At 38.9% G+C, this 26,463-nt stretch overlaps 1 protein-coding gene across 1 annotated transcript; it reads right to left on the bottom strand.

The window, feature by feature from the left end:
- Positions 1–532: 532 nt before the first annotated feature.
- LOC114435485 (sodium- and chloride-dependent GABA transporter 2-like) lies at positions 533–25,494 on the bottom strand. Its single transcript, XM_028405179.1, has 21 exons — positions 25,424–25,494; positions 24,199–24,324; positions 24,021–24,109; positions 23,549–23,735; positions 23,207–23,368; positions 22,661–22,782; positions 21,812–22,578; positions 11,981–12,102; positions 11,299–11,433; positions 7,204–7,344; positions 6,662–6,749; positions 6,163–6,295; positions 5,550–5,684; positions 5,281–5,384; positions 4,944–5,068; positions 4,531–4,643; positions 4,304–4,441; positions 4,040–4,142; positions 2,616–2,716; positions 1,949–2,119; positions 533–682 (listed from the first exon to the last, which is right to left on the bottom strand). The coding sequence occupies exons 3-21, from the start codon at positions 24,084–24,086 to the stop codon at positions 533–535; spliced, it is 3,063 nt and encodes a 1,020-aa protein (XP_028260980.1). The 5' UTR covers positions 24,087–24,109; positions 24,199–24,324; positions 25,424–25,494.
- Between the last annotated feature and the right edge of the window lie 969 nt (positions 25,495–26,463).

Here is a 26,463-nt window from a genome sequence, read left to right as displayed (position 1 = left end):
AACCAAAGAATTACTGAGAATTACATTAGCATATAGACAGAGCGCCCTAATTGAGAGATGAACTTTTGTTTTGGTTTTCCACAATCTTAGACAGAACCTTAACCCTGCCTCTTAGCAAGTGCAAAATGCTTGTTTTCAGATGTGCAGCAAATATACAACTATACAATGGGATGATGTTTACAGAGTGAGGCTGAAGTTGCCCGTTTTTTACTGGCGACAAGTCAAAGCCTATTAATAAACTGTCATTTGTTGTTAGGTAGAACATGGCCATAATTACTAACACAAGCAGTTTCTTTTTCTCAAAAATATCTGCAGTGTCAGGATTGTATATTATATATTCATGCACCTACACTACTGTTCCCTGTAACACTAGGGTTTCTAAATATTTAAAGTAACAAAATCATTCAGGAAATAGATACTGGCATCAGGTTCTTTTACACTTTACACACAAGAGTTGGCTGCAGTTTACTACCTCACCACTAATAGCCGCTAAATCCTACACACTGCTCGTTTAAAACATTATCAAAAGTCTTCACGCTTGCATCTCCAGCTCAGTTCCACCATTTCCCTTATATTCATTTGCAGCAGGCATTAGTGTGTTGTCTGGGTTCAAAGGGCACTGCTCTGGTTGCTTTGCAGTGCTGTGCATCTTGTTTTCAGGTCGGCAGAGCTGCCTGAGGTTCTGAAAAAACAGAGTCCATTTTACATTAGAAGAAACTGTGGCTTTCCAGAATCAGCCAGCAGCAACAGTTTTGCAACATGTAATAGTTAGAAGCAGTGAGGGAAGAATATTTCAAGCTCCTGCTTGATCCCATGAGTTTTGCTCTAGCGCCACACTGAACTTAAAAAGGTTTTTACTAATGAAACGGTCATCCCCCAGGATGACTTGTAATAACTTCATTGATCCCCTGACTTTTCATTACTCTTGTATGCTTATTAAAAGACACTGTCTGAACTACATTAACTTTCTTCTGTCTTTTGACCTGTCTTTGCCTTGCCTGTCAGCCAGGCAACTTTAATGGTAGATTTTGCCCTCTCTGGCTTTCATGGGCAGCACCAGTATAATTAAGCTTAGCGTAATCTACCAGAAATTTTTTTCTGTTTGGTTGGCCAACGCAGTGTTTTTTAGGATCATGTTTTTGATCCACAAGCCACACTGACCTCAATGAGAAGACCAATGAGAATGCTGAACTGTATGAGTTAATGTTTAAAGTGTTTGTAACTAAAATGAAGCTGATTCAAATATTTTAAGATTAATAGTAAAGTTTGGATTTGAGGACTTTTTAAGTATTATCTAACAATTTGTAAATTATAGATTTGACTGAAAAATGCAGAAATCAAGAGGAAGAGATGATTTTAAATATAGTTGTGGGAAAAAGCCTGTAGCACTTAAGCAGAGTCTGCAGAGAAAAGCTTGGCATGTAACCTCTAACTTCTCACGTTTTGTAAAGGGTCATTAGTGTCAAGTTGAGTATCTTTGTCAGGCATGGTGCTGTCTCTCAGCAGGCTTTTGAGTCTGATGGTTGTTGAATTTGTTGCGGTATATATGTTCTCACAGGCAGATTTGTGAGCACCGAGTAGTCACCTAACATCATTTTTCAGAATGTGACTACTAGTATTTGTAGTGCTCGATCAAAGTAACACTGTTAAATCACATGATAACAAATTGTATTCAAATAAGTGTGTCAATTTGACTGTGGATAGTGCTGTTAAATTCTAACCTGGGCACTAAAGGACAGTCAAATTGACACACTTATTTGAATACAATTTGTTATTACAGACTTTCAGGCAGCCAACTGGGTCAAAATGCAGATGCTAACACACACAGTATTATTCCCACTGCACTCATTTTTTTGCCTTCTTAAATGTACGTATGACACACTGAGTACCATTGTTGGTTTATTCTAAATTGATTTGAAGCCATGATAACATAGGACTGAGTACCTACCTGCCATAGAGTCCCTTTCATCTGAGTAACTTTAAAGATGATCCACAGAGGAACCAGCAAAACACAGAACAGTCCAAGGCACCAGCCCAAAGCGTATGCCCAGGTTGGATAGATGTATGTTTTGTTGAACTTAAGAGGCTTGTATTTCACCACTGAAAAGATGAAGGTGCCCTGAAAGCAACAATGAAACCAAATCATGTAATTCATATGTGGTTTGACTGGTGTCTACATTTTGATAAATGTGATTGTGCTGTTAGATGAGGAGGGATCAAGGATGATGCATTTGTCAGTGTTGAGGTGACATTAGGGTGAGTTAAAATTGAACATTGACTGCAAGTAGTTTGCTATTGCTAACTACCTTATATATCACTTGTGACTACCTGACCTGACTTGTTGTCCTTGTTCTACCTTTTCTACTATTTGTGGTGTGTTTGCAGTTAGGGTTTGGTTTCATTTATAGATAGAGCATTGTTTGGGTTAAAAAGACAGACCCTTTGTATACCATGGTAATGAGCCTTGTCTGTGAAATATTGCTTGCACTTATTCTCACAAAGATTGCCATAAACACCAGGCTATGAAACTGTCTTTTATTAATCAACTGTCTGTTGTTGTTTTGGTTTGAAGGCATAAATCTGAAACATTTTGTTCAAAAATCTACATTGCTTACCAGACAGACTGCAGGGGTTATATAAAGCCAGCAAATCTTCATTACAGGCCATGGACGATAGCCAATCATGTCTTCAATGTTATCATAGAGACGATCTGCACCTTATGAGATTGTAGGAAAACAAGTCATCTGTTTTAAATAATTTCAAGTCATGCATAGATAACAAAAACAGCAGTAAAAGTCGTTGGGGATTAAGGGTTATGATTAAAATGTCAGCAGTAAATGCAGAATAATCCTAAAAACTGGTTCTCCTTGCCAAAAAGGAATCACAACTCCCTGCTTTAATACTATCTTAAAGTTACTGTGTGCTTGTTCTTGATTCCTGTAAATGTGTGAACGCACTCGACCTTTCTGACACTGGGGTTTTTAATATCAGATATCAAAATGAATATCAGATATCGTATACAAACTATCCATTGATACTAATAGTTCACATATCAAATCATTTTCTCCCCCTATCTACCTTGTTAGGTAGTATTTAAGGGGCAGTTGACAAGCAGGGCAGTGTGATGGATGTGTTTTCTTAAAGTGAATGTCTAGAGCACTCTTAGATCTTTTGTACTCATTCACATTCAGTGCCAGACGGAGTGCCAAAGAGACCAAACCCCCCTCAAAAGGATCTGATGTCCATCAAGCTTAAATGAGGTCAAACATGTGATGGTGGGAACAAATTTCAGTGTTAAATAATGCATAAGAATTAAGGGGAGGCTGAGATTATTTTCTTCTGTTTGCGTTTGTGTTTTTGCATTCACATACCTTGGGTATAATCAAGCGTATATACTTTGTTTAAATATACATATTTTTAGCGTAAATGTTTTTTGTGTAAATGTATTTGAATCAGGCAATTAATAAAACTCAAAGAGCTGTGTTGCTTTAGACACTGTAAACAAATTGTTTTAAAAGTAAATCTGCTGGTACAAAGGAGCCAGTCTTATTTAGTATGTACTTGTGTCAGGACTGTTAATAATGATAATAATGATAGTAATAATCTAACAAGCAAGAATGATTTTGATGACCACAGGAGGGCAGTAGCTATGTAAATGCCAGTCATTTTCTTTATTTAAAAAAAAAATCATTCACCACTGTAAATATATTTTTGAGGTTGAGCTCAATTTTAAATTCATCAAAACAAAAATACCATAAAATGATGTGTCCACAATTACTCACAGACAGATAAACTCTACTCTGCGTGTGGTTACAATCACATTTTTTAAAGTTTTAATTCAGATCTGTACACCGCAAAGCATGTTGACCTTATGGCTATCCACTAAATGAACCTTGTACTTTGGTACAGTCATAGTTACATACAAAATTTAAATGGTCTTAGGTGTATTTGTCCCTAATGTAGCATAACCAGATCTGGATTGTTTTATTAGCCAAAGTATTACATACAGGTAATTTGACCCTTTTTCCTAATGACTTACCATATATCCATCCTATGGCTATTGACTGACACACTGAAAGAAGGAGAAGATTGTTGCCACTGCAAACATAATGATCAAAGAGTTGAAGGAAGTACAAGCCTCCCTGGGGATAAAGAGAGGGGTGGTTGTTACAGCATATTAAACATGAAAAAACATGCAAACAACAATGCTTTTAAGGTATGCTTCAGTACAGATTATATGTAACTGTTATTGATAATTAACAGACTGCACAAATAACAAACAGAAGCCAATTGGAGCTCTCACCTCGGTGACAAGTAGGAGACCGAGAAAGAAACAAACAGAACAGAGACAAAGTAGCAGCAATTCTCGACGATACGCCCTTCGAAACACGGAGGGGAACATATCTGTGACTGATGTCATCAAACACTCCAGACTCACAAACTGCCAGACATACGCACACAAATCAGATACTTTCAGTAAAAAGCAATAAAGGTTTCCAAGTAAATCTTTGTAAATGTGAATGCAATTACCTGTGTATCAGCCCCCAACAAGATGACCATAATGAAGAAGCATATGGCCCATAACTGAGGTAGAGGCATCATGGCTACTGCACGTGGATAGGCAATAAAGGCCAAGCCAGGTCCTGCATAGGAACATATTTAGTAGTTTAACACCAGTGTTTATGTTTTACTATAGTGTAACTCAGACTCAGATGTCTAAGGGTAAAATACACAGAAGCCCCTTCCTCCAGCAACCACAAACCACACATTTTCTATGCAGTACTAATTGTAAAGATTGTATCAACAAAATGGTAAAAAACAGTAGGAAATTCTCAACTAAGCTAACTCTATCCGTACAACCATCCCCCATCTGCTTCACAGTTTTCTTAGATAATGTGCATAACATTACATGTCACTGACATTTAGTGAAGTAATGTTCTTACCAGAAGCAGCCACTTCAGATATGGGCAGTCCTTGCTCATAGGACATAAAGCCCAAAACAGAAAAGATTGCAAAGCCAGCTACAAAACTGGACCCACCATTCACCAAACACAGAACAAATGTGTCCCTGAGAAGACAAACAAAAAACATCAAGTATATAAGTAACAAAGTGAAAAAAAAATTCTATAGAATAAACACAATGTTCCTCCTACTGGCAGCAGTAAAAGTACCACATTGACACAAACATAACACTCTTAAAATAATTTTCAGCTACAACTGAACATAATAGCATTAGCATTTCAATCTTTTTAAAACCAAATCCAAGCAGAGAGCACTTACTTGTAACAATCATTGTTGTATTGATTGTAACTGCCCAGAGCTGTCAAACTCCCCTGACAAATCCCAAATGAGAAAAGAACTTGTGCGCCTGCATCCATCCAAACCTGAGCACATTCCAACACTCTGGCATGAATAATGTCAAACATCAAAAGCTAAATGTTGTATTAATTAAAGAAAGAAGTGTTTGGGCTTCCTCAGGAGGTGAACAAGCCCATAGCTTTTGTGGGCATTGATGCTATGCCTATAACTGTTTTGGAATCATTACTTACTTGAGGGTCCACCAACCTGGAGGGGTCGGGATAAAGGTAGAAAGTTATGCCATCCATAGCTCCTGGTAAAGTGAGTCCACGAGCCAACAGAACCACCAACATCACATAGGGAAAAGTGGCTGTAAAGTAAACTACCTGTCAACAGAAAGCAAAGATAAATAGCAATTTCCCCCTGGGATCAATAAAGAATTTCTGATTCTGATTCTGATAAAGAACAACTAAATTATATATCACATGGAATTTTTACATTGTTTGAAGAAAACATTTTTATTGTTCACCATATTTCAAACAATGATTTTATTTTGGTCACCGCACAGCATTGCCTTGACATGTTTATGACTGTTCATTGTGTTTCCTAACATGTTATGTGTCATGTTTTGTCATCTGTGGCATTATATAATAACCTTTCATGTGGCTTTTAAACTAATCTAATCAGCATGCAGTTTGGTGTTACTACCAAAAACACTTTGTACATGAGGGGAGAAATACAGTATACTTCCCTACCAGAGGATACAAGTAATGTGATTACCATGACATAGTAAGGGAACTCTTAATTCACATAATTATTTTCAATCCCCTGTATAAGACCCGAAAACAAGACTAGTAATTCTACCTTTCCAGTGGATCTCACTCCTTTCCAAACACAGAAGTAGCACAGAATCCATGCCAGTAAGAGACACAAAGCCAAATCCCACCTCAGGCTACCAATCTCCTCAATCCCTTGAGATATACCCAGTACTCGTCTCCTAAAGAAAAAAACAACAAAAAAGTCTTACTAAAGCAAGAACACAGAGAATTTTGTTCCAGTAATTACAGAAAAATAAAAAAGGCTATTATGATACAGAAAAACAATGTTACTATGCTATCATATGGTTTTGTCATGCCTTGTGAACACTCAGGTGAATACAATTAGTAGAGGTTTTTCTATAGTACCTTCATACAAATAGCTTTTATGTCTGCTTTTATATCTGGTTGATCAATGATCTGGTTGATCAGCTTTTCAATTGAAAATGAATACAGTTCTTTTCCACCTGAGAAACTTCCCCTGCAGCTGATTGGTGATCAGTGTGGGAATCTATTTATAGAAGAAGACAAGTGTATATTACACTTACTCCCAGAATTCTGTTGCAGGTGTTGTTGCATTTGCACCTGCTGTCCAGTTGAATGATGCGTTTGTTTTATCAAACTCAACACAAGTCTCTGAAAAAGAAACAGCAGATAACAGTAATACATTTCTGTATGCTATTGAAATTCAAACCCTCCACTTAATACTAAATGAAGCCTAACTGCTGTTAGTCATTTAACAATCACAATCATTCAGCAGAGTGACAAAACAGCCAACTCAGTCCCTATAGACCTATGTGTAAAATGCCACAGCAGAAATAAACATGTCGGTTTTTTGTCTCTGTAGATAGTTTTTTAGTTCACAACTGCACAGTGGCTGCTTTTTTTTAAATACAATTTACTCATTTTTATTAAATCATGGCTTAATGTGTGTAACTGTGTTCATGACCCATCTGAGCGACAGGAGAATGCTTTCTCAGAGCACTGCTGGTGATGACCAGAACTACCACACCAAGTTTCAAAATTGGTCTACTGGAAACCTGTCTGTTCTGAGGTTTGTCCATCTGTATTTACAGTCTATGATATGTACCTGTGTTCCAGGAGTTCCTGCAGCTGGCCCATGGAACCTCAGCTCTGAAGGATGAGAAGAGGTAGAAGAAGGCCCATGCCTGAATGACGATGTATGACACAGCAGCATATGCAATCACTACCTGGGTCGCATAACCAATCCCTGAGGAGACAGACAAGGTATGGTCAATATAGATTAGTGTTAATCATAGGTGAAATGCAGTTTCTAACTAAGGGTAACTGTACCCAGGAGAGGCCACTTTATGTATCGATGGACTCCCTAAAATACACAAAGATGGAGTTCATCTTAGGCTCATTGTAAGCCGTACTAATTCTGTCACATATATCCCAGGGACTGCTCTGTCCCACTGGTTCAAATTTGTCGATGATGATGAAGATCAAAACAAGTGAAGCAGTGGACAAAAACATCCAGTTCCCCCGGGAGGATGTCAGAGACAACAGTTTAGGCTTTTCAGGACTGTCTTGTGAACACTGAACCAGACAGTAGTGTCAGTATTGAGGTGTACAGGAAACAAACCCATACAGACCAGTATCTACTCTTTGACTCACATCACCGACTGCAGCATCAGCTGGGTGTCATCTGGTCCCTACAATACCCACAAAGACAGGAGGAAGAACTAAAGAGCAAAAACAAGTAAAAACAGCTCTCACAACATGTATGCTACCAAAACTGGGCCCTGGTGAAAGTGGGCAAAAAGAAACAACAGCAGACAGCCCAACCAGAACACGACCAATCACACAGAAAAAAACAGAATCAGAATCAGAAGAATTTTTAACAGACATCAGATTCCAGTACACAAACTGGTTCATCCAGAGGACAAAACTCCCAGAGAAAGACAGAACAATTTAGTCTATGCAGTGTAGTGAGGCATGCTTTGAGCTTTATATTGGTGAAACACAAACGAATGGCACAGCACAGGAGAGCAACCTCCTCAGGTTCCTCAGATTGAGCAGTTCATCTATACTTTAAAGACAAGGTCACTCCTTTGGGGATAAAAATGTACACATCATAGACAGAGAGGACAGATGGTTTGAAAGAGGAGTAAAAGAAGCCATCTATGTAAAATTGTAAAAGCCGTCTCTGAACAGAGGAGGAGGGATGAGACATCAGCTCTCACCTACCAGTGTTAATTTTGTTGACGAATCATTTTCGTCATAGACGATAACTAAATAAAAACTAACGCACGGTGCCAAAAATGAACACGAAATGTATTGACACTTTCGTCAATGAATAAAAACGAGACGAAATTATTGATTGAGACGAGATCCAATCAGAGCAAATTTTGTTTGTGGAAGGGAGGGACGAATCAGGAGACGGCGGCAGAGAGCCAATCAGAAGTGATCTCTCTGTGTAAGGACGTTACCCCGCGATGCTGGAAGAAGGCGTACTCATGCATGGCAACACAAAACAGGAGAAGAACACACACACGGACACGTTTGATGTCAAGACAAACAGGACGGTTCAAACCGTGTGGAGCGACTATCAGCGGTAAAAACACAACAAACGTGAAGCGACGTTTGCAGACGAGTCATCTTAACTTCCGCTCAAAGATACACGTGACAAAATCTATAAATTAAGACACCGCTGATGGTTTTACAGCATGCGACCTGTTTCTAAGTTGTCACTGAAGTATTTTGCTGTAGTTATGGAGTATTCATGAAGAAGGTCATGACTGAACAGTGTATTCAGGGAGAGCAGCTCACTGTTCACTGGTTCTTAGGTCATAGCAATTAAATAAAGAGGTGTTTGTTTCAAATTACACAAGTTAAAGCTGTGCCTGTTTTTATTGCACTTCAAACCTTAATTATTTCATTCATATTTCATCAAAAATATATGTCATAGAATTTTAGTCGACTAAATCCACGGCAGATTTAGTCGACTAAAATTCTTTGATATTTAGTCGACTAAAACTAGACTAAAACTTAAAAAATGTTGATGACTAATATGTGACTAAAATAAAATGACATTTTAGTCACAAGACTAAAATAAAAACTAAATTAGAAATTGCTGCCAAAATTAACACTGTCACCTACAACTCTGTCCTGTCATCTCTTCCTAGCAGGTATCACTCGGTGGAGTGGCAAAACGTCCTCAGAAAAAAAATACCTTTTGTCTAGTTTAAACTCTTGGACTTAAACATAACATTAAAATAGCAGATGAAATGCTGCAATACCCAACCGAAATAAATAAATCAGGTTGTCACTTGAGAACATTTTAACGGCCACTTCTTAGAAGCTCATATAGTAAACCAAAGAGACATCTGTACTATTAATGTGATATACAACAGCCCACCTGTGGTGGCTCGGTGTGAACTTAAATGTGACCACAAAATAACCCAGGAAAGGATCACTTGAGAGCAATTGGCAAAGACAAGTTCTATTCATTAAATCAGCACAAAGAACTCAATCTTCAACAGTTGAGAATGTTGTCACAGGGTTTTGTGACTGAGAACAGAGGGTGCACAGTTAGACCCAGAAAGACCAGAAGCAGATTGTGAACATAATTATGAGTAAACCCGAGAAATACAGGTGAAAAACACCAGCAACCAAACACAGCTTATTTCACAGACCATTCAATGAATGCAGAGAGCAAATGATCTGCTCTTCAAGAACAGACTGCAGTTTCACATAAACAATATGTGTCCGTAGAATCAGTCAGGCTCAAAATAAACCCTTTTTCTACTACACATACACCTGGGTTTGCCACTTCTATGTCCTTCAAGGTTTACTCCAGAGTGGCATGTTACCTCACAGTATGGGACACCATAAGCCAAAAGTCAGAACACTTTACCGTTTGTCTGCTCCTGCTCCTGCTACTGAACAAATATGGACCAGACTTCTCGAACCCTGGGAGACAGATGGTTTTAACATAGCAATAAAGGTATCCACAGGATACAGACCATTCAGTGACCCCATGGTCATCTCATCTTTACACAGACCACAGGAAAAAAAGGAGACATATGGTCATGATTACACTTGATCATAGACATACCACTATACATTCCTTCCTTTGTTCAGAAGTTTGTACAAGTGTAAAATGCAAATTTTTGTAGGTGATTTCTGGAGACGTTCCCTGTAGAGAACTGGTGTTCATGAACTATGTAGTCTGTGCTCCCGCTGTGTGTACTTTTAGTTGTATTCTTTTGAAGACGAATTAAACAAATGCACAGATCTCTTCAACAAGCCTCTTCAAATTCAGCTTCTAAATTATACTGTATTTATCAGGGAGTGTCCATATGATATACATTTTATTGTCTAAGGGTGCACACACCCACTAGAGACCACTAGCTACAAAGTCAACAACTATGTACTATTGCTTATGTACCCACTTTATTCTCAATATAATTGGACCACATATGAAAAACAGGTTTGATATGGTTGGAAGCAGAGCTATGCTGGGTAGAACAGCTGTGACAGGAGGATCAATAGTTTTTAAACAACATATCAGTGTGTAGATTTTCTCCCACCCTGCCAGATAGCAAGGCTGTCTGGATCAAGTTAAGTAACTGATATTTATTTTCAGAGAATTTATTTTGGAGACCAAATATGTGTTCGTACAACCACCATTCTTTAGTAAGCAAAGAAAAAAAACTGGTGTGCTATGAAACCCGCACTCTGTCCACTCATCCATTCTGGGAGCTTCATTTGAAGAGATGATTACAAGAAGGGCAGTGTCTGGCCATCAGGGTAACATCAGCATTTTTGTATGTTAGAACTAACCTCTAAGTATTCCAATACATCACATGATGTAGTAGAGGAGATTTTTTTATTGAGAGCACAATATAGTGGAAAACAATGTGTGTGTGCTGTCTCATAGTCTGTAGTCTTCTCAGTGTCTTCTTTGCATTACACATTCTGTCATATCGAGTAGTTAAGTGCACAGTGTCAGGTTTCCCAGGTGTGAGAATAGGCAGCTACAGTTTGTGAGCAGCTTTTTAAATAACAGGTGCCTCTTTGTTCTTTAGTAAACTAAGACTGAGGTATATTGTTCTTATGTGCATTTCAGTTTGTGGCACAATTCCTTTACAAGTTCCTATTTTTACAACTGTGCAGATTGTGGTAGTAAAGGGTGGTCTTTACACTTCTAACCACTGACCTTCAAACAAGGGGCAGAAGTACCTCCAGCAGGTGATACATCCCTGAGATGTAAACTGTCCCATAGCCGTCTCCAGGAGGAACATTGGGATGCCACAGGAGAGCAAAAACAGGACATATGGAATCAGAAATGCCCCTAAGAGAAACATCACAAACATGACATGACATGTACAGTTTTTTTCTACCTCCACTCATCTGTGCAATAACTGTTAATATGTAAACTGTTTCTTTATTTTTTTTTTATTGGTAGTTTATTCATCATGTATATATCTTTCCTAACTTATCCTTTGCTGTGTATCTGCTGTTGCAAAAACGCAATTTCCCCATTGTGGTACTAATAAAGGTATTCTTAATCTTAATGACATTATATAAATTGGCAGTCTGTTAATTAACAAAAAGCTGAACCAAGATGTCAACATAAAACAACGTTTTAGCACCACCACTAGTAGCAGACTCCAATAACTTAAAAAGTCACAAAAGATATCTACTTGTGGCATGATTTATTTTTTCGCAGTGTTTTATTCATTTGCTGTAGTTTTCTTATGCAGTGCATTGAGCTCTCTGTCATCCTAGGGAAAGGTTGTAAAAAGTTGTTAAAACTGCAAACTTAAGATTTATCATCTTACATACATTTTAGGTGCAGTTAATTGAGTACTATGTGACTTCATGGAAATCCTGCTTACCTCCTCCATTTTTGTAGCACAAATAGGGGAACCTCCAGAGGTTTCCCAGCCCAACCAGGGTTCCTGCTACAGCCAGGAGGAACTCCAACTTGTTTGCCCACTGGCCACGGTCCAACAGCTGAGTCTTCTTCACCAGACTGTTTTCTTGTCTGTCTGCCTCTTCGGCACAGTTTCCTTTAAGGAAATCCCTTGACATTTTTAGAAATGCCAGCTGATTACTTACAGATAAAATGAAACCTGACTTGAAATGTTGTTCCACCTCTACCACATTTATAGGACAAACACTGTCAAACTTTGGGCTCTGCACACAGACAAAACTTCTCAGCTGATCATTTGGCACTGCTCATAAGGTTTATTTACTTATTCAATGAACTTGAATAAGCTTTCAGGATTATCATGAATGGAAAGCTTTCACTAGCAAGTGTATAACAGAAGGCTGCAACCTATTTTAGAGGTGCATTTTGCACTTCTGTGCAAAAAACAACAACATTGTAAACACTTACCCATCCATCACAATGCCCCCTCCCCTGAGCTGCTTCCAGCAACAGCAAACTGATCAGTATTCCTCTCAGCTGGGAGCACGGCAGGATCTCTAAACAACATGTCATGAGCAGAGCACCAGTGAGAAACAAAGTAGCTATGGTTTCCTGTACCTCCTCTATGATCTCATTATTGTCTGCTTGCGCTGGTCATTGTGCAGTCTGACTTGGAAAAAAAGTGCAGGGCTCTGACAAAGGTTCAAGTCAATAATATTTCCTTGCTGTATATTTCCACTGAGACAGGTTGTTGAGTCGTCAAGATTAGCACAGTTGCTAACAACTAAACCAAAGCAGCTGAGCCATCAGGCTTGGGTTAGATGCCAACAGGGAATTTGTAGCTTTGTGTCATAAATCATGTGAACATTACCAATAATTAGGTCCATAATACTACAGTCATTTGCTATTAATGAACTATTGTATGTTATTAGCTCTTATCTTACCAGCAGAAGTGCATCTTTATTGTCATATTTATATTTATTTGTGTTATTATTTTTTTACCACTTATGACAGATGGCCTTTCTGTTATGAACTGCACTGTTTCCTCTTTTGTATTTTATGACTATTTAGTCACCAACTTTACTGTACTTCTTATGCAACTATGACATTAAAATATGGTAGTTCAGGGATCAGTGAAGTTAATCTTATCTTCCATTTCTTATTATACTACAGACAGAAGGTGTGGACAGACATAATTCTTCAAATGATCTTTTTGTGTAATAAATAAATACATAAAAAAATCAGTATTGTAGAAAAACAATAGAAAACACATAAATCATAAATAAACATAATCCGTCTCACAATCAAATGAGGTGTTTTGCTTTGCATGACTTGCAATGCGTGAAAATACATTATAAAATTAGCATCACTCACCCAGTCTGTTGATAAATCTGTGAGGACAGCTTAGATTGATGGTAACCTGGATAATGCAAATTCTTCACTTTCTGTGGTGAAATGAATGGCTCAGATGACCTGAGCCGAGCATTAGCACAAAGCAGGTTATTCAGTGGACTCTGTTTTAATTTAAGGGATTTGACAAAAGTGTGGCATTAACCATTTAAGAATGATAGCCAATTTTCAATACACACACATATTTTTTGGTGGAAATATAACGGAGCAAAATGGCAGACGAGCAGGTGCATGGCCAGATGTGGCCTCTTCCCTTGTTACTCCATGTAAATAAGCAAATAAAATTCCAGAAGCTGGTTCAGAGTTAGATTTGCATTAGGCAGGTGTTCACTGGGACTTTTAAAATGAGGTTTAAAAAGAGGGTTTGTGTGTGTGCGTGTATGTGAAATTTAGGCAATAATTCCTGAATGGTTAATGCCACATTTTTATCAAAACCCTTGGATTAAAACATAAAGTCTTCACTCACATCCTCAGTTTTTCATTTCAAATTCAAAGTGGTGGTATACAGAGGTACAGATCTCACACTGCAACAAGTGCTGAGTGTGAACTGTGGCTGGTCTCAGATCAGGGCTGAGCTGTCAATCAATTGTCTGTGTAGCTTCTAACAATCTAAGTAACAACCTGCTGTAACCAAGCTAACTGCCAACAGCACAACAGAAATGTGTGAGAGAGAACAGACACCTGTGTCTCATTGTCTTCCCTGATCCTCTGTATATCTTGTGTGTCTTCCCTTCACGCAGTGTCAGTGTGTTCTGTGTCTTCGTGGGTTCACGTCGCCTCACGTCTTGCCAGCCTTTACGTCTTTTGTCCTTTTGTCTGGTAAATCCTTCTTTGTTTTTCTACTACCTTGAAATCCATGCTATGAAGAACTTCTGTTTTTACCTTGAACTCTTAGTTAACCCAAGCCATGAAGAACTTCTGTGTTTGCCTTGAATTCTTAGTAAAGCCAGCCCATGAAGAACTTGTACTTCTGAATTAACTCCAAGTTCAGGAATTATCTTTGTTTTTGACTCTGCCTGGAGAAAATAAAGACTTGTTGACTGTGAACCGCTCCTGTCCTGCACTTGTGTCCTAACCTTGTCACTGAACCCTGACACATAAGGCCCGTCTGTGTACACTTTTTAGCACAGCTTTGGTGCAATTTCAACATAAGTATAACATGTTTTTTTTATTAAACGAACATAAACCAGAAAAGCATGATCTTCACATGCATGCATGCATAGCAGGCTGACATGCTAACATTAGGTGGTGAATGTGGTTTTGTCTGCCAAACATCAGCATGTTAAAAGCGGACATTTATCTCAAAGTATCTAGAGCACATCAAATGGACAGAAGTGGAAGTATGTAGGGATTTTATGTTGGGGTGGGTGACAGTGTGCAGGCATTGTGCATCAACCTGTGTAAAATGAATGAAAATGAATTATTCAGCGTTTACTGAGCCAAAGTAGAGTAGAAACAATAAAAGCTCTGCTTTATTTGTGAGGGTTCTCTTTTGTTACAATAATCCAATCACCTTAAAACAAGACAGACATACAAACACAAGACAAGACAGCTACTATTTAAGGCATATATTTACAGTTGGTTGTAAATCTCTAGAGCTAACAAGGACCATGCTCTCTGTACATCAGATTATTAAAACTGTTTAGACACAGGCAGACACTGAAAACATGCTCAAAGGAGATTCATATTCAGCTGCAAAAAAAAAAGTTTTTGAATCAAATCACTATTTACTTTCTGGTAAACCTTGGGCAGGTTGTCGAGCTACAGACAGGTGTACGTGTTGGAATGGTGCTCACACATCACTCTGTTTCCTCAGGGCACAGACATCCCTCAGACATGGCACCATTTCTCATCTGCTGGGCCGGAGGGTGAAAGATCATCAACACAACTCTTTGAGTACTGAATAACACACATTTAAAACAGGTCAGTTTCACGTCTGTCTCCTGTGTTTCCTCAGAAAACAATAAATGGACCAGAGCAAACAAAACCTTGAAACCTCCACGAGCAATCATGTTTGATCGTCAACAGCCCCAAATGCATTAATGTAAGCTGTGTTTACCTGATTAATTATTACTTTAAAAAAAAAGATTTATTTTTTTGTCTACATCTGTACTGTTCTGATTATTGAGCAGCCCATTTTGGTATATTTTATAAAAATATTCTAGGAATACCTTAAAAAATATCTTGTAAATGCTGTAATGGTAAAAATTGTACATGCTATATAAGAGGCACAAGATCCTGGAGAGAGAAAAAAGCTTTGTTTGGTCAATGCATTTATTGAGACATGAAACCTCAAGAATAAAATAACCGACACTGTGTAGTGCGCAATAAGATATTTTCATAGCTTCATTTTAATTTTGATATTAGCATTACATTAACTTTTACATTTTTTTTGACAAATCCACACTATAATGGATAAAATTATTCACCAGATGTCAAGCTCACTTTGTTTTTGAGGGTTTGAAGAGGACGCAAATCTGTGTGGAATGATTTTAAGAATGAAAATGTCTGACAGTCCCAACAAAATGAATTAAATCATTTTTTTTCCCTTTTTTATAATAATAATGGCAGCATGATAAGACCATCACTGCATACTTATTTAGAAGCCATGGGTGGACACAGAAACATACAACAAATATCTAAAGAAACTGTTTCAAACTGAGACAAAAAAAATTCCCCCATAATTCTCCTGGGAAAAATACTGAGCATGGTTAAACCTTCAGCTGTGCATTCATATCACAAGTAGAGTCTGTGAGTCACTCAAGTCTCACGCAATGGTGAGTCAGAGAGTACCTGCAGCTCCCAGTAGGTCCCAGATTATGTCATGCTCAAGCATATTTGGCACTCATTCCATTCATAATTTCATATATAATAGTCACAAAGTTAGGCCAACCTGCGTGTAAATACACACCTCAGTCACAAAAAAAGATGTACAGCTCAAACCCGTACACGTATATCACCCTCTGGTGGCGATTACATCCAGACAAAAAAAAAACAACCTGGATAAAAAAGAAGAAAAACAGTAATAATATGAGATATTACAGTTTTCCGATGCTCTCACTGTTTTGACAGATCTGTCTCATGATGGACAGGAAGTTGAGGTTTTACAATAAGTTCATTTAAGATTATGATGATCTGGAGACATTCAAGTGGAAATGATACAAAACCACTGATGATGATGAAAATCACTGATGAGGACTTCTGCTGCTGGCCTTTTCTTCCTGTTCTCACTATATTTTTATAATGTGTGTGTGTGTGTTTTTTGGTTTTTCAAAAATAAGAAAAGTACACAAATATAAAAAAAGCAAATCTCTGCAAAGAAGTTTATTTCCACATTCTTCAGCACTATGAGAAGAAATGGCAGCTGATGAGAAATCAGATGGAGTTCAGCATTACCTGACAAACACTAATCTTTACTCATATTTAATAACAATGTATGCTACACAAACATACTGATCATCGCACCTTTTCAGTCACAGAGTGTGTTATGTTAAGATGATGTTCTGTCTCAGAAAAAAAAATCTGGTTGGATTTCTTAAACTTAAAGGAATAGTTGTATATTTTGGAAATATGCCTATTCTCCATTGTTAACGGTAGATCATTAACTCTCTGGTTCACTCAGTACAGCTATAAAGCTGTTAGCTTACACAAACACTAGAAATAAGTGAAACAGATAGCCTGGACCTGTAAATTTACTTTTTAATTAACACAATAAATGCTCATTGACGTTTACAGGGGGTCTGTGTTTTGGACTATTGTGGCAACAGGTAGGAGCTCTGTCAGGTTTCTGCTGGTTGCTTGGCAACAGTTGTCACTCTAACTTCCAATAAAAATCACACAACTTTTTACATGTACTTTCTGTTATCTTGTGGAAAACAACCAGGCTAGCTGCTTCACCCTGAAGTCAGTCTCTATGCTAAGCTAAGTTAACTTGCTGGGATGTAGTGTAGTCAAACTTTTGACAGACATCATCTTACATACACTGTGATGTAAAACATCATGTTGAAACTGCAACACAACCTCAAGTGTGAAACCACTTTTAACAGGCTGCTCTCATAACCAGCAGTGAAAATGTTTCTCAAGCTTGAAAATGAAAGGCACAATGATAAATTTCATGTAAATGAACAAGATATTATGCTCATGTCCGTACAGTAAACACAAAGCAAGCCCTTTTGTTAAACAACTCCTTCAGTAAATTCAGTTTGGAGAACTTAATGACAGTAGTCGTTATCTGGACTTGTGGCTACTCGCCCTGCAGATTACACCAGCTGAACCAATCATACCCATAAGTGGTGCTTAACAACCTCTTTGACACCTGTGTGTGGATCACGCCTCGAGCATAAACACTGAAGGTTATGAAAATGAAATGCTTCAGATAGCATCAACACCAAGCCTATCACAATGATTAATGAGGTGAGAACTGCACTCGTTTTGAACCAGAGTGCACTGAGATCACATTTTTGCTCTGGAGCTGAATGTTGTGGTAAACAATTACTTAATGTATTTCCTTATTTTGATTAATGATCAGCAAACACAGAGCAGCTGGTAATGACGCTGTAATAACTTAATGAGGTTACTGTATTACAACAAATATAGTTAACACATTTCAACATGGATTCTTTTTAAAATGACCATAAAACCACATGTAACACTATTCTGAGAGATTAGATGAACCACTTGCTGATTCCTGAATGGAACATCGCCACTTCTTTGAAAAATGTCATACAATAAAATTTAATTTAAATATTGGCAATGGTCACCTACTGTATGGCACTGTTAACATGAGTCAACTGATTATCAAGAGAACAGGCATTGACTTTTTTTTTTTGTTTTTTGTTTTTTTGTGTGTACTTTCATAGTTAAATTTGCTCCATGAAGGATGAAAAGTAAAAATCATACTTGAAATCATAAAAAAAAGACTGTCGATTCACAGAAGAACAGGTGATTAAATACATTAAGCCCACAGCTCTATAGACTACTAGTTAAATTTCACACTTCACATATTGGTCTGATTTAGATTGACAAAAACAATAGTTCACCTATTATTGCAAAAATGTAAACATCCCTCCAACATATCATGATGATGACTTTTGCAAGGTCAGTCAGAGCTGTCAGCTACAAGTCAGGCAGCGAGGACAAAAAACACAAGCAATCAACCTTTGATTTTTGGGTTATTTGAAGCCTCCGTGGTGAATTGCTGAACTAATTCGCATAATTGGTACTATATTAATACTTAATTAATTTATTTGAGAATTTTGTCATTTTGAACTAACTGGAGGTTTAAGTAGTACAGAAACCTCATGCTGAGGAAAAATAATGTTCATTTTATAGTTTTTTTTAATCATTTATGACAACTGAAATACACAATTTTGGACTCAGAAACAATGCTATCTTGGGTTTTATAAACTCATTCCGTAATTTATATTATGATTTATGATTTTTAATTACGTTGCACAGAATTAAAACAATCTTGTCAAAAGTTGAGATTTTATATTTATGTCTCACATAAATCAAAAGATCAACTTCAGCTAAATACCACAATGCATCTGCGTGTAAAACCCTATACAAGGGCTTCCATAATCAGCTAAAAAAAAAAAAAGAAAAAAGATGAGGCATCAGTGGGCCTGTGCTTCCATTTCTCCTCTAACCAGACAGACGAAAAAGAATCTCCTTATAATGAAGTTTTGGCCAAATGAAACATCCTCTATAATGTGAAATTTTTTAACTGCTCAGAAATAATCTCAGAAGAAGAACACAATAATGCTACTTCTATTAACAATATGATAAAAGATCTGACATCACATCATTTTTCATTTTTGACAAGTACCTGTAGCTAATGGGCTACTGTTAGTATGTACACGTAGCAGCATAAAACCACCCTAACAGTGATTATCAGACTACAACATTACTATTCTTATATCTCCCTCCGAAATGGCTGTCGATGTGGATGAGGTGGAATGTGCAGTTTTTATTATTTTTTGTCTGTATTTTCCTTAAAAAGCTGGATTTTCCGACTGTCATCATCTTATGCCTTTCTGTCCATGAGTCTTTTACGGATCCTAATGGCACGTTTGATTTTACTCATCATACAGTTTGCAATTAAAGTTTTGGCACTTAATATAAATACAGTCTTTTTTTTTCTTAAATATAATTAAGCACAGTTATAACAGTAATACACCAGAGTCCAGTGATAATTTGAGGTGAAACTTTGGTCTCCATATTACCAACTGGACTAAAAAAATTATTACAATTTTTAAAAAAAGAATGAATAAATTAAAAAAATGAAATAAATAAATAAATATCTGACTAAGAAGGTTGATAAATAGCCTCACAAAAAATCTCCCACTGAATGACTTGATTACCCTTTAAAAACAGACCATTCACACCTGATGTATAATATTATAGATTCAGCACAAATTATAGATTCAGCACATTTTATGTGAGGTTATAGCTTAATGCCACTATTTGAGGTTATCGGTGTCTCCCCGGTCAGAAACATTAAAATAAACCCTATCTACATTGCTGACTAAGAATGTCCATGAAATATTTGGCCCCCTTGTGTTTTCTTTTGGTAAAAGGACAACCTGTGGCTCCAGTTGGTGCAGGAGTATAGTGACAGAACATTTCAGTGGCCCAGGGTCAAAAGTGCAATGTGACAAGCATGAATGCACCCTGCAGGTGAGGGAGGACATGCAGGGGGCGTGACTGAGAATGATATGCTACTTTTTTGATTGCTGCATGTTGGTAGGAGGGAGCCAGAGCTCATGTAATCCATGTGTGCTACTTTTACCAGTTTAGCATAATTCTCCCAATATCTTTTTTTTTTCAGCCAGATAAAATTTAAATAATATGATAAAATACAATTCCATAGGATTGTGTGCAAAATGCTCTTTAGGCATACAGTAACAAATAATGGTCTCTTCTACTAGCCACGACATTAGACTTAAGTGCTTGTGATGAGGTATGAACATCGGCCAGTATCTGGGAGGAACCATTAACCTTCCTTCCACAGCTACTCCTCTGAAATGAGGGTCACATCTCTGACACTCAATATATATTGAAAAAAAAAACCCTCATGGATATGATGTAAGAAAATGATAGGAGCATAAGATTTTTGAGTGTACATGGTTTGCAGAGTTAAAATTTGCTAATACAGCAGGGCAATGACTACTTCCACTGAAAACAGAGCCCTCTTCTCAGTCATGGCTAAGCATAAAGTCACATATATACATAAAAATACATACATATATATATATATATATATATATATATATATATATATATATATATATATATATATATATATATATATATATACACACATATATATATATACACACACATATATATATATACATATATATATATATACACACATATATATATATATATATATATATATATATACACACATATATATATATATATATACACACATATATATATATATATATATACACACATATATATATATATATATATATATATATATATATATACACATATATATATATATATATATATATACACATATATATGAGACGTTATGCTTATATATAAATATCCATATATCCAGCACACAGGATTTGCAGTAAAAACTGCAGATTTCTCATGTTAGCTTTACACCAAATATCTGATAAATAACACAGAATAAAATGGCAAATTCTCCTCAGAGATTTCTCGTTTCCTTTTCGATGCACAGATAGGTTTCAGTAAGTTTCTAATTAGGTACCTGTACTGTATTAGTCAGCCCGACAGTTGAATGGATGGATGACAGTGAAGGGTCCAGTGTGCTAAGATGAGGATAAGCCTTCATCTGTCTTCATTGTTCCTCTTCAGTTCAAATACCGCTTAGAGAGGCAGGTCTGTGCTGTTGTGGCGAGTCTTTCTGGAAGTCCCATCATCCCTGGGCAGAGCTTTCTGCAGGTTGGACATGGCAGCGGTCTTCTTCAGGTCAATGACTGCGTAGCATTCACTGCGCCGGGGTGCCTGCGGACCACATTTTTTGGGTGGTAGGCGCTGGTGCTGTGGCTGGGTCTGGGCACCCCCGCTGAGGGACTGGCAGGGAGCTTCTCCCTCCAGGTCCACCTGGATGTAATTCAGCTGCCGTGATGGAGGCATGTGACCGTGCTCACAGCCTCCAACCCCTGACCGCGATCGTCTGCGGATATCAAAGCTAAATATTCTCCCCCCTCTGTCCGGCTGACACGGCCGGGGATGCGGCGGGCAGGCGTGTCGAAGCCGTGAAGGCTGGACCTGCTCTGTGTTGACATAGTTCTGCAGGGCATCTCTGTGGATGCCCCGGCTGTCCTGGTGATACCCATTGGGTGTCCCAGGGCCTTCTGAGAATTCATACTCATCAAAGTCCTCCTCTTCTTCCTCATATTCCTCCTCATCCTGATCATCCTCCTCCTCTTCTTGCTCATCATCACGCTGCAGGGCGCTATACTCCCACACCGGGGGCAGAGAGGGCAGGTTCTCATAATTAAGCAGAGCTGTCCGACGGTGACCTCCACCCATGCCCCTCTCACAGCCGTAGCCCTGTGGGGGCAGAGATGATGGGCCGTGGGTATGTGAGTGCAGGATGGAATGGGAATGACTGTCTCCAGTGCTGCTGCTGCTGCTTGAACCCACAGACTGCGACACACTGCTGGGACTCAGACGCTGCTTGCGGGCATTCCGCAGGCCATTGATGTTCTCGTATGTGAGCTCACTGCTCTGGCAGCCATCTGGGTGCTCGTGGCCTGAGTGCCGGTGGTGATGGAAATGGTGATAGGAATGAGAGTTGCACAGGTGCATCGACGGCTCGTCTCCTTCCGTCTCTGAGCCTGCTGCACCCTCTACTGGCTGAAGGTTGTGAGGATTGTGCCCGTGCCTCTCCCTCTCTCTCTCCATCAGATGGCGCTGTGCCGGAGTGGGACCCAGCCTGAATTTGACCTCCTGCGAGGACGGCTGTAGAAACACCTGAGGATCTTTATGCTCCTCAAGGGGACAACACCGCAGGTTGGGCTGTGGATTTCCTTGGCCCCCGACGGGCATGGCTCCCCGTGTTGTTTCAGGGAAAGTGCTGGGCCGAACCTCAGGCAGAGAGTGTACACAGTGACGCATAGAGAGATCTCCCTCCATACTCACAGTATTTACATAGGTGTGGGTCTGTTACAGAAAAAAATAAACAGGTTCAAGTTGTGACCTTGCATAGATGAGGCAAACTATAAAATGCATGGACAGGTCTTACCTGGTCTTCCAAACCCATAAGGCTGTGTCCATGATCATCACCAAGAGAGGGCTGGGAGGAGTCACCTCTGATTGGATAACCAGGGTAACCATTGGGAAAAGCTTGGACAGGAAATGCTGGAGCTGAAAACATTTATGACGATGTGAAGACAAGGAGAGAAAGCGAAGGTTAATGTGTGCCGGCACCAGAACGGAAAAGTATGTTCTGAACAGTCTGTATGGAAGTTAATATTTTTTTACTGCATTAGCACGCTTGTTAAAAAAATAATAAACCCGTCTTCACTGTTAATTATGAAATTTATCTTTTTATGTTTTATGTCTATAAAAATGCAGAAATTGCCAGCAATGTAGTAACTTGTACCCTTTCTGTATTTACACTGATCCAGGTGCTGTCTGGACACCTTTGAATCTCTGACTCACTCCAACCAGCATCTATTAATAAAACGTCTGCTAAGATATTGCAGCACTGCTGCATGCAAGTTGTACAATTAATCTCATATCAAGTGTATAATTATAAAAACAACTCTTGTCTCCTTTTGTGACTCACTGTTGGGAGTCTGTGGTGTGCGAGACATCTCCATTTCTGGTGTGTGGCCACTGCGACTCATCATCATTGACTCCTCCACCACGTTGATGCTGTTACATTGCATCAGCTCCTGGAGGAGATTGAAGATCTCTTCTGCACGGGAACACTTGAATGCAAAGATTCCTAATCAAACAAGCAAAATGATAGCATGGTCACTTGCACAATAAAAACAAACTGATAAGACACTATAGGCATGAGCTGTCAACAAAGCCTGGTTATTTAAACACCACATATACATAACTGCATACATAAACACCAATGCCTACACAAGTTGAACCAAGGGCCAGACCGGTTTTCGCCTACCCTGCCCAGTCTGACATCGCCGGCCGCTCTCAAAAGAAAACAGGTTGGAGTCATAGCCGTAGCGCCGCAAGCAGAGATATGGCCACCGGATGGCGTCTCTCTTGCGTGTGTGAAGAATGAGCTCCGTCTGGGTGAGCTCCATGATCCCAGAGCCCAGCTCGTTGCCCTCATCATCCACATTGGTGACCTAGTACAAAGGGGAAAATGGCAATCAAAAGCACAAACAAATAAGCTGTGTTCTAATAAGGAGTCTACTGTATTTTAAAACGTTTTTAAAAAATGAAGTGAACTGCCAGATGGAATCTTAGGATGCAACTAAATCTGAGATAAATGGACACACCTGAAGAAACTGTATAATTGGGACAGCCTTGTTGCACAGCAGTAAATTAGGATACAACTAAAGCAGCAGTGCCATTATTACAAGCATGCACTGAAAACGTGTCTCATTTAAAAATGCTTGTACATCACAGACCTTAAATTTGGTGAGATGGTTGTCTCGGATGGGGTCTCTGTACAGACAGCTCCAACAGCTCCCCATAGCTTCAGCAGGCTAGCTGAAACCTGTAACAGAGGAGGCCATGAACACCTATCACAACTCCTAACAACTGGACATCAGAAAGCATGAAAGCATTCACAGAAAAACATCTTACTCAGTCCAGTCCATCAGTGTAAAGGGATTCACGGCTCAATCCCAGGATCTTCTACTGGGCAACGACATCACAAGCCAGTTAGTTTGCTGGACGGACATCTTCAAGAGAAGATTAACGTTCTTCCCCCTGAAAACACAACAGACAATCAGGTTTAGTTTTAAAAATAAACGAATGGTAGCTAAAGGATGTGAAATGCTGAACCTGTTGCATATCAACTTTCCTCTTTCTCCGCTCATTTCCTGTCTGATGGATGGTATCAAAATAAAGGCAAAAATGTCTAAATATTTTTACAAAAATAGAAAAAAAATCAATCACATTGGACATTATAGGCATCTGTCTATATTCACTTAAACACAAGAAAATAACTTAAAAAATACTATTTATCATTTGACTTATGTAAAGACAAAGTTGTAATGACACTGAAGACTGTTTGAGTCTGTGAACTGCAACTATCTATATTAGCTGCTTAATACTGCATCAATACAACCTTAATGCAATGAGATTTTAAATTACCATGCAATTTATTTTCTTTATTTGAAACAACACAAAATACTTAAAGAATGTTACACTGATTTCATAAAGTACAGTATTCATTATGTAAAGTTATAAATGATGAACGCAACGTAGATACAACATTCCAGCTGTGCATCACTACACATAAAAAAACAGGATTATTTAATCTAAACAGACAAAGCTGTCCTTCAGATCTGACACCAAAATCCACCTCCTACGTTCACACATCTGCATCAGCGTGCGCCTCACTCAGACTACAAACACACATCTCACATCAACACCGCCGCATTATGTGTGCTCCAACCTGGGCCTGCACATCTGACTGGAGACACCAAGCTGCACTCCAAACACCACAGCTCCCTTCAATCCACCCGAGCAGGCTAAAGAGCGCTGCATCACACAGCCGCCGGCTCAATAGGCTTTCTCTCCCTCTGAGCTATTTACAGCTAAAAATCACTGTCTTTTTTTTTTTTTGCTCAATTAGCCGAGCCGACGCAGAGCCCCCCCACCCCCCCACTCCCAAAACAAGCCGACAGCGAAGCTTCATCTGCCCCATCAGCGTGCACAGAGCCCCGGCCATGCAACCACCAAAGCAGCACACTGACACCAAACACACAAGCACACGCTTCAATGACCATTTGTTCTTGTTGGTGCGAGGACACAATAGCGCGAACACATACGTGGAAAACGACAGCGATGGTTTGCTACTCACATGTCTGGCACGGATTTTTTTTATTTGAGCCCTAATGCGAAATAAGCATTGAGACTGCGGTTAGTTATCGGCGGCGGTGGCTGCTGGTAGCGGGATGTGGCACTTGCACGGCAGAGACGCGAATAAAAGATGCAGTGAGAGCAGTAAAAAAAATGTTATTTTTCCTCCTATTACGCCCCCCTACTGCAGCACGGGCCTCTGCCTGTATGACATTTCCCAAGCAGCTGGGGTGAGAGTTCACAGCCAGACAACGAGGCTGAAATGAGCGACAAGAAGGTAAGAAACGCTGGAGGACCACAGAGGAAAGGTGTGTCTGCCTGGCGGACTGAGAGGAGGGGCAAAAAAACCCACTGGAATGACAGAGAGAGCGTCTCTACTCTGATTTGACTTTGTGTGAATATACTTTTAGTGCTTATTATCGCAGCTGTCAATAATAGCATCCTCCTGCAGATGTGATCAACTTTCTTCAATAGTTTGATTTAATTTTTGTAGAAAATAAAACTTGTTTCTTACTTGCTGTAATGATGTGGCAGCTGTAATATACATTAATACAACACTCAGCTTATGCCATGCTTAATAACAACAATAACCTGTATGCTGCCATGTTTGTTCGTCTCCTCGTCCTCGCTCTGTTGTCCTACCCAATCTCCGACCATCAGGACTTTGTCTTTGCCACTGTCAGGCTCTGGGTTTCTGTAAAGCACCTCGAGACATTTTTTATTGTAAAAAATACTGTGACAAAGAAGAAAAAACTCTGCTGTAGCTCTGCCTGTTTTAGGTGACACCACACTGAGCCTAACAGCTGCTCTTCAGGACATGTAGGGTATTGGAGGAGTCACACAGGGTTCAACATATTAGGTGCATCCATGCTTTCTTCTGTTTATTGCTAACCCTGCTTTGATGAACATGATGCACAAGAAAACCTATGTTTGGAAAAACATGTGTTATGTTCGAGTTGCTGATCTATAAGCAGCTTGTATGAAATTCTTGTAGACATTTATGGAAGCAGAAGAGGAGTTAAAACTGTTTTTAACATTTGT

The sequence above is a fragment of the Parambassis ranga genome, chromosome 5 (assembly GCF_900634625.1).
Source record: "Parambassis ranga chromosome 5, fParRan2.1, whole genome shotgun sequence".
NCBI lineage: Eukaryota > Metazoa > Chordata > Actinopteri > Ambassidae > Parambassis > Parambassis ranga.
The sequence above is the reverse complement of the archived record's forward strand: the minus strand, read 5'-3'. Positions and strand labels throughout refer to the sequence as shown.

Excerpts from the sequence above, each read along its gene's own strand:
- LOC114435485 (XM_028405179.1), bottom strand. The coding sequence starts at position 24,086 with ATGGGGAGCTGTTGGAGCTGTCTGTACAGAGACCCCATCCGAGACAAC. Across the intron at positions 7,345-11,298 it reads CTTCTGCCCCTTGTTTGAAG|GGATTGGTTATGCGACCCAG; the intron begins GTCAGTGGTTAG and ends CTGTCTCCTCAG. Across the intron at positions 2,717-4,039 it reads AGCCATAGGATGGATATATG|GTGCAGATCGTCTCTATGAT; the intron begins GTAAGTCATTAG and ends CAATCTCATAAG.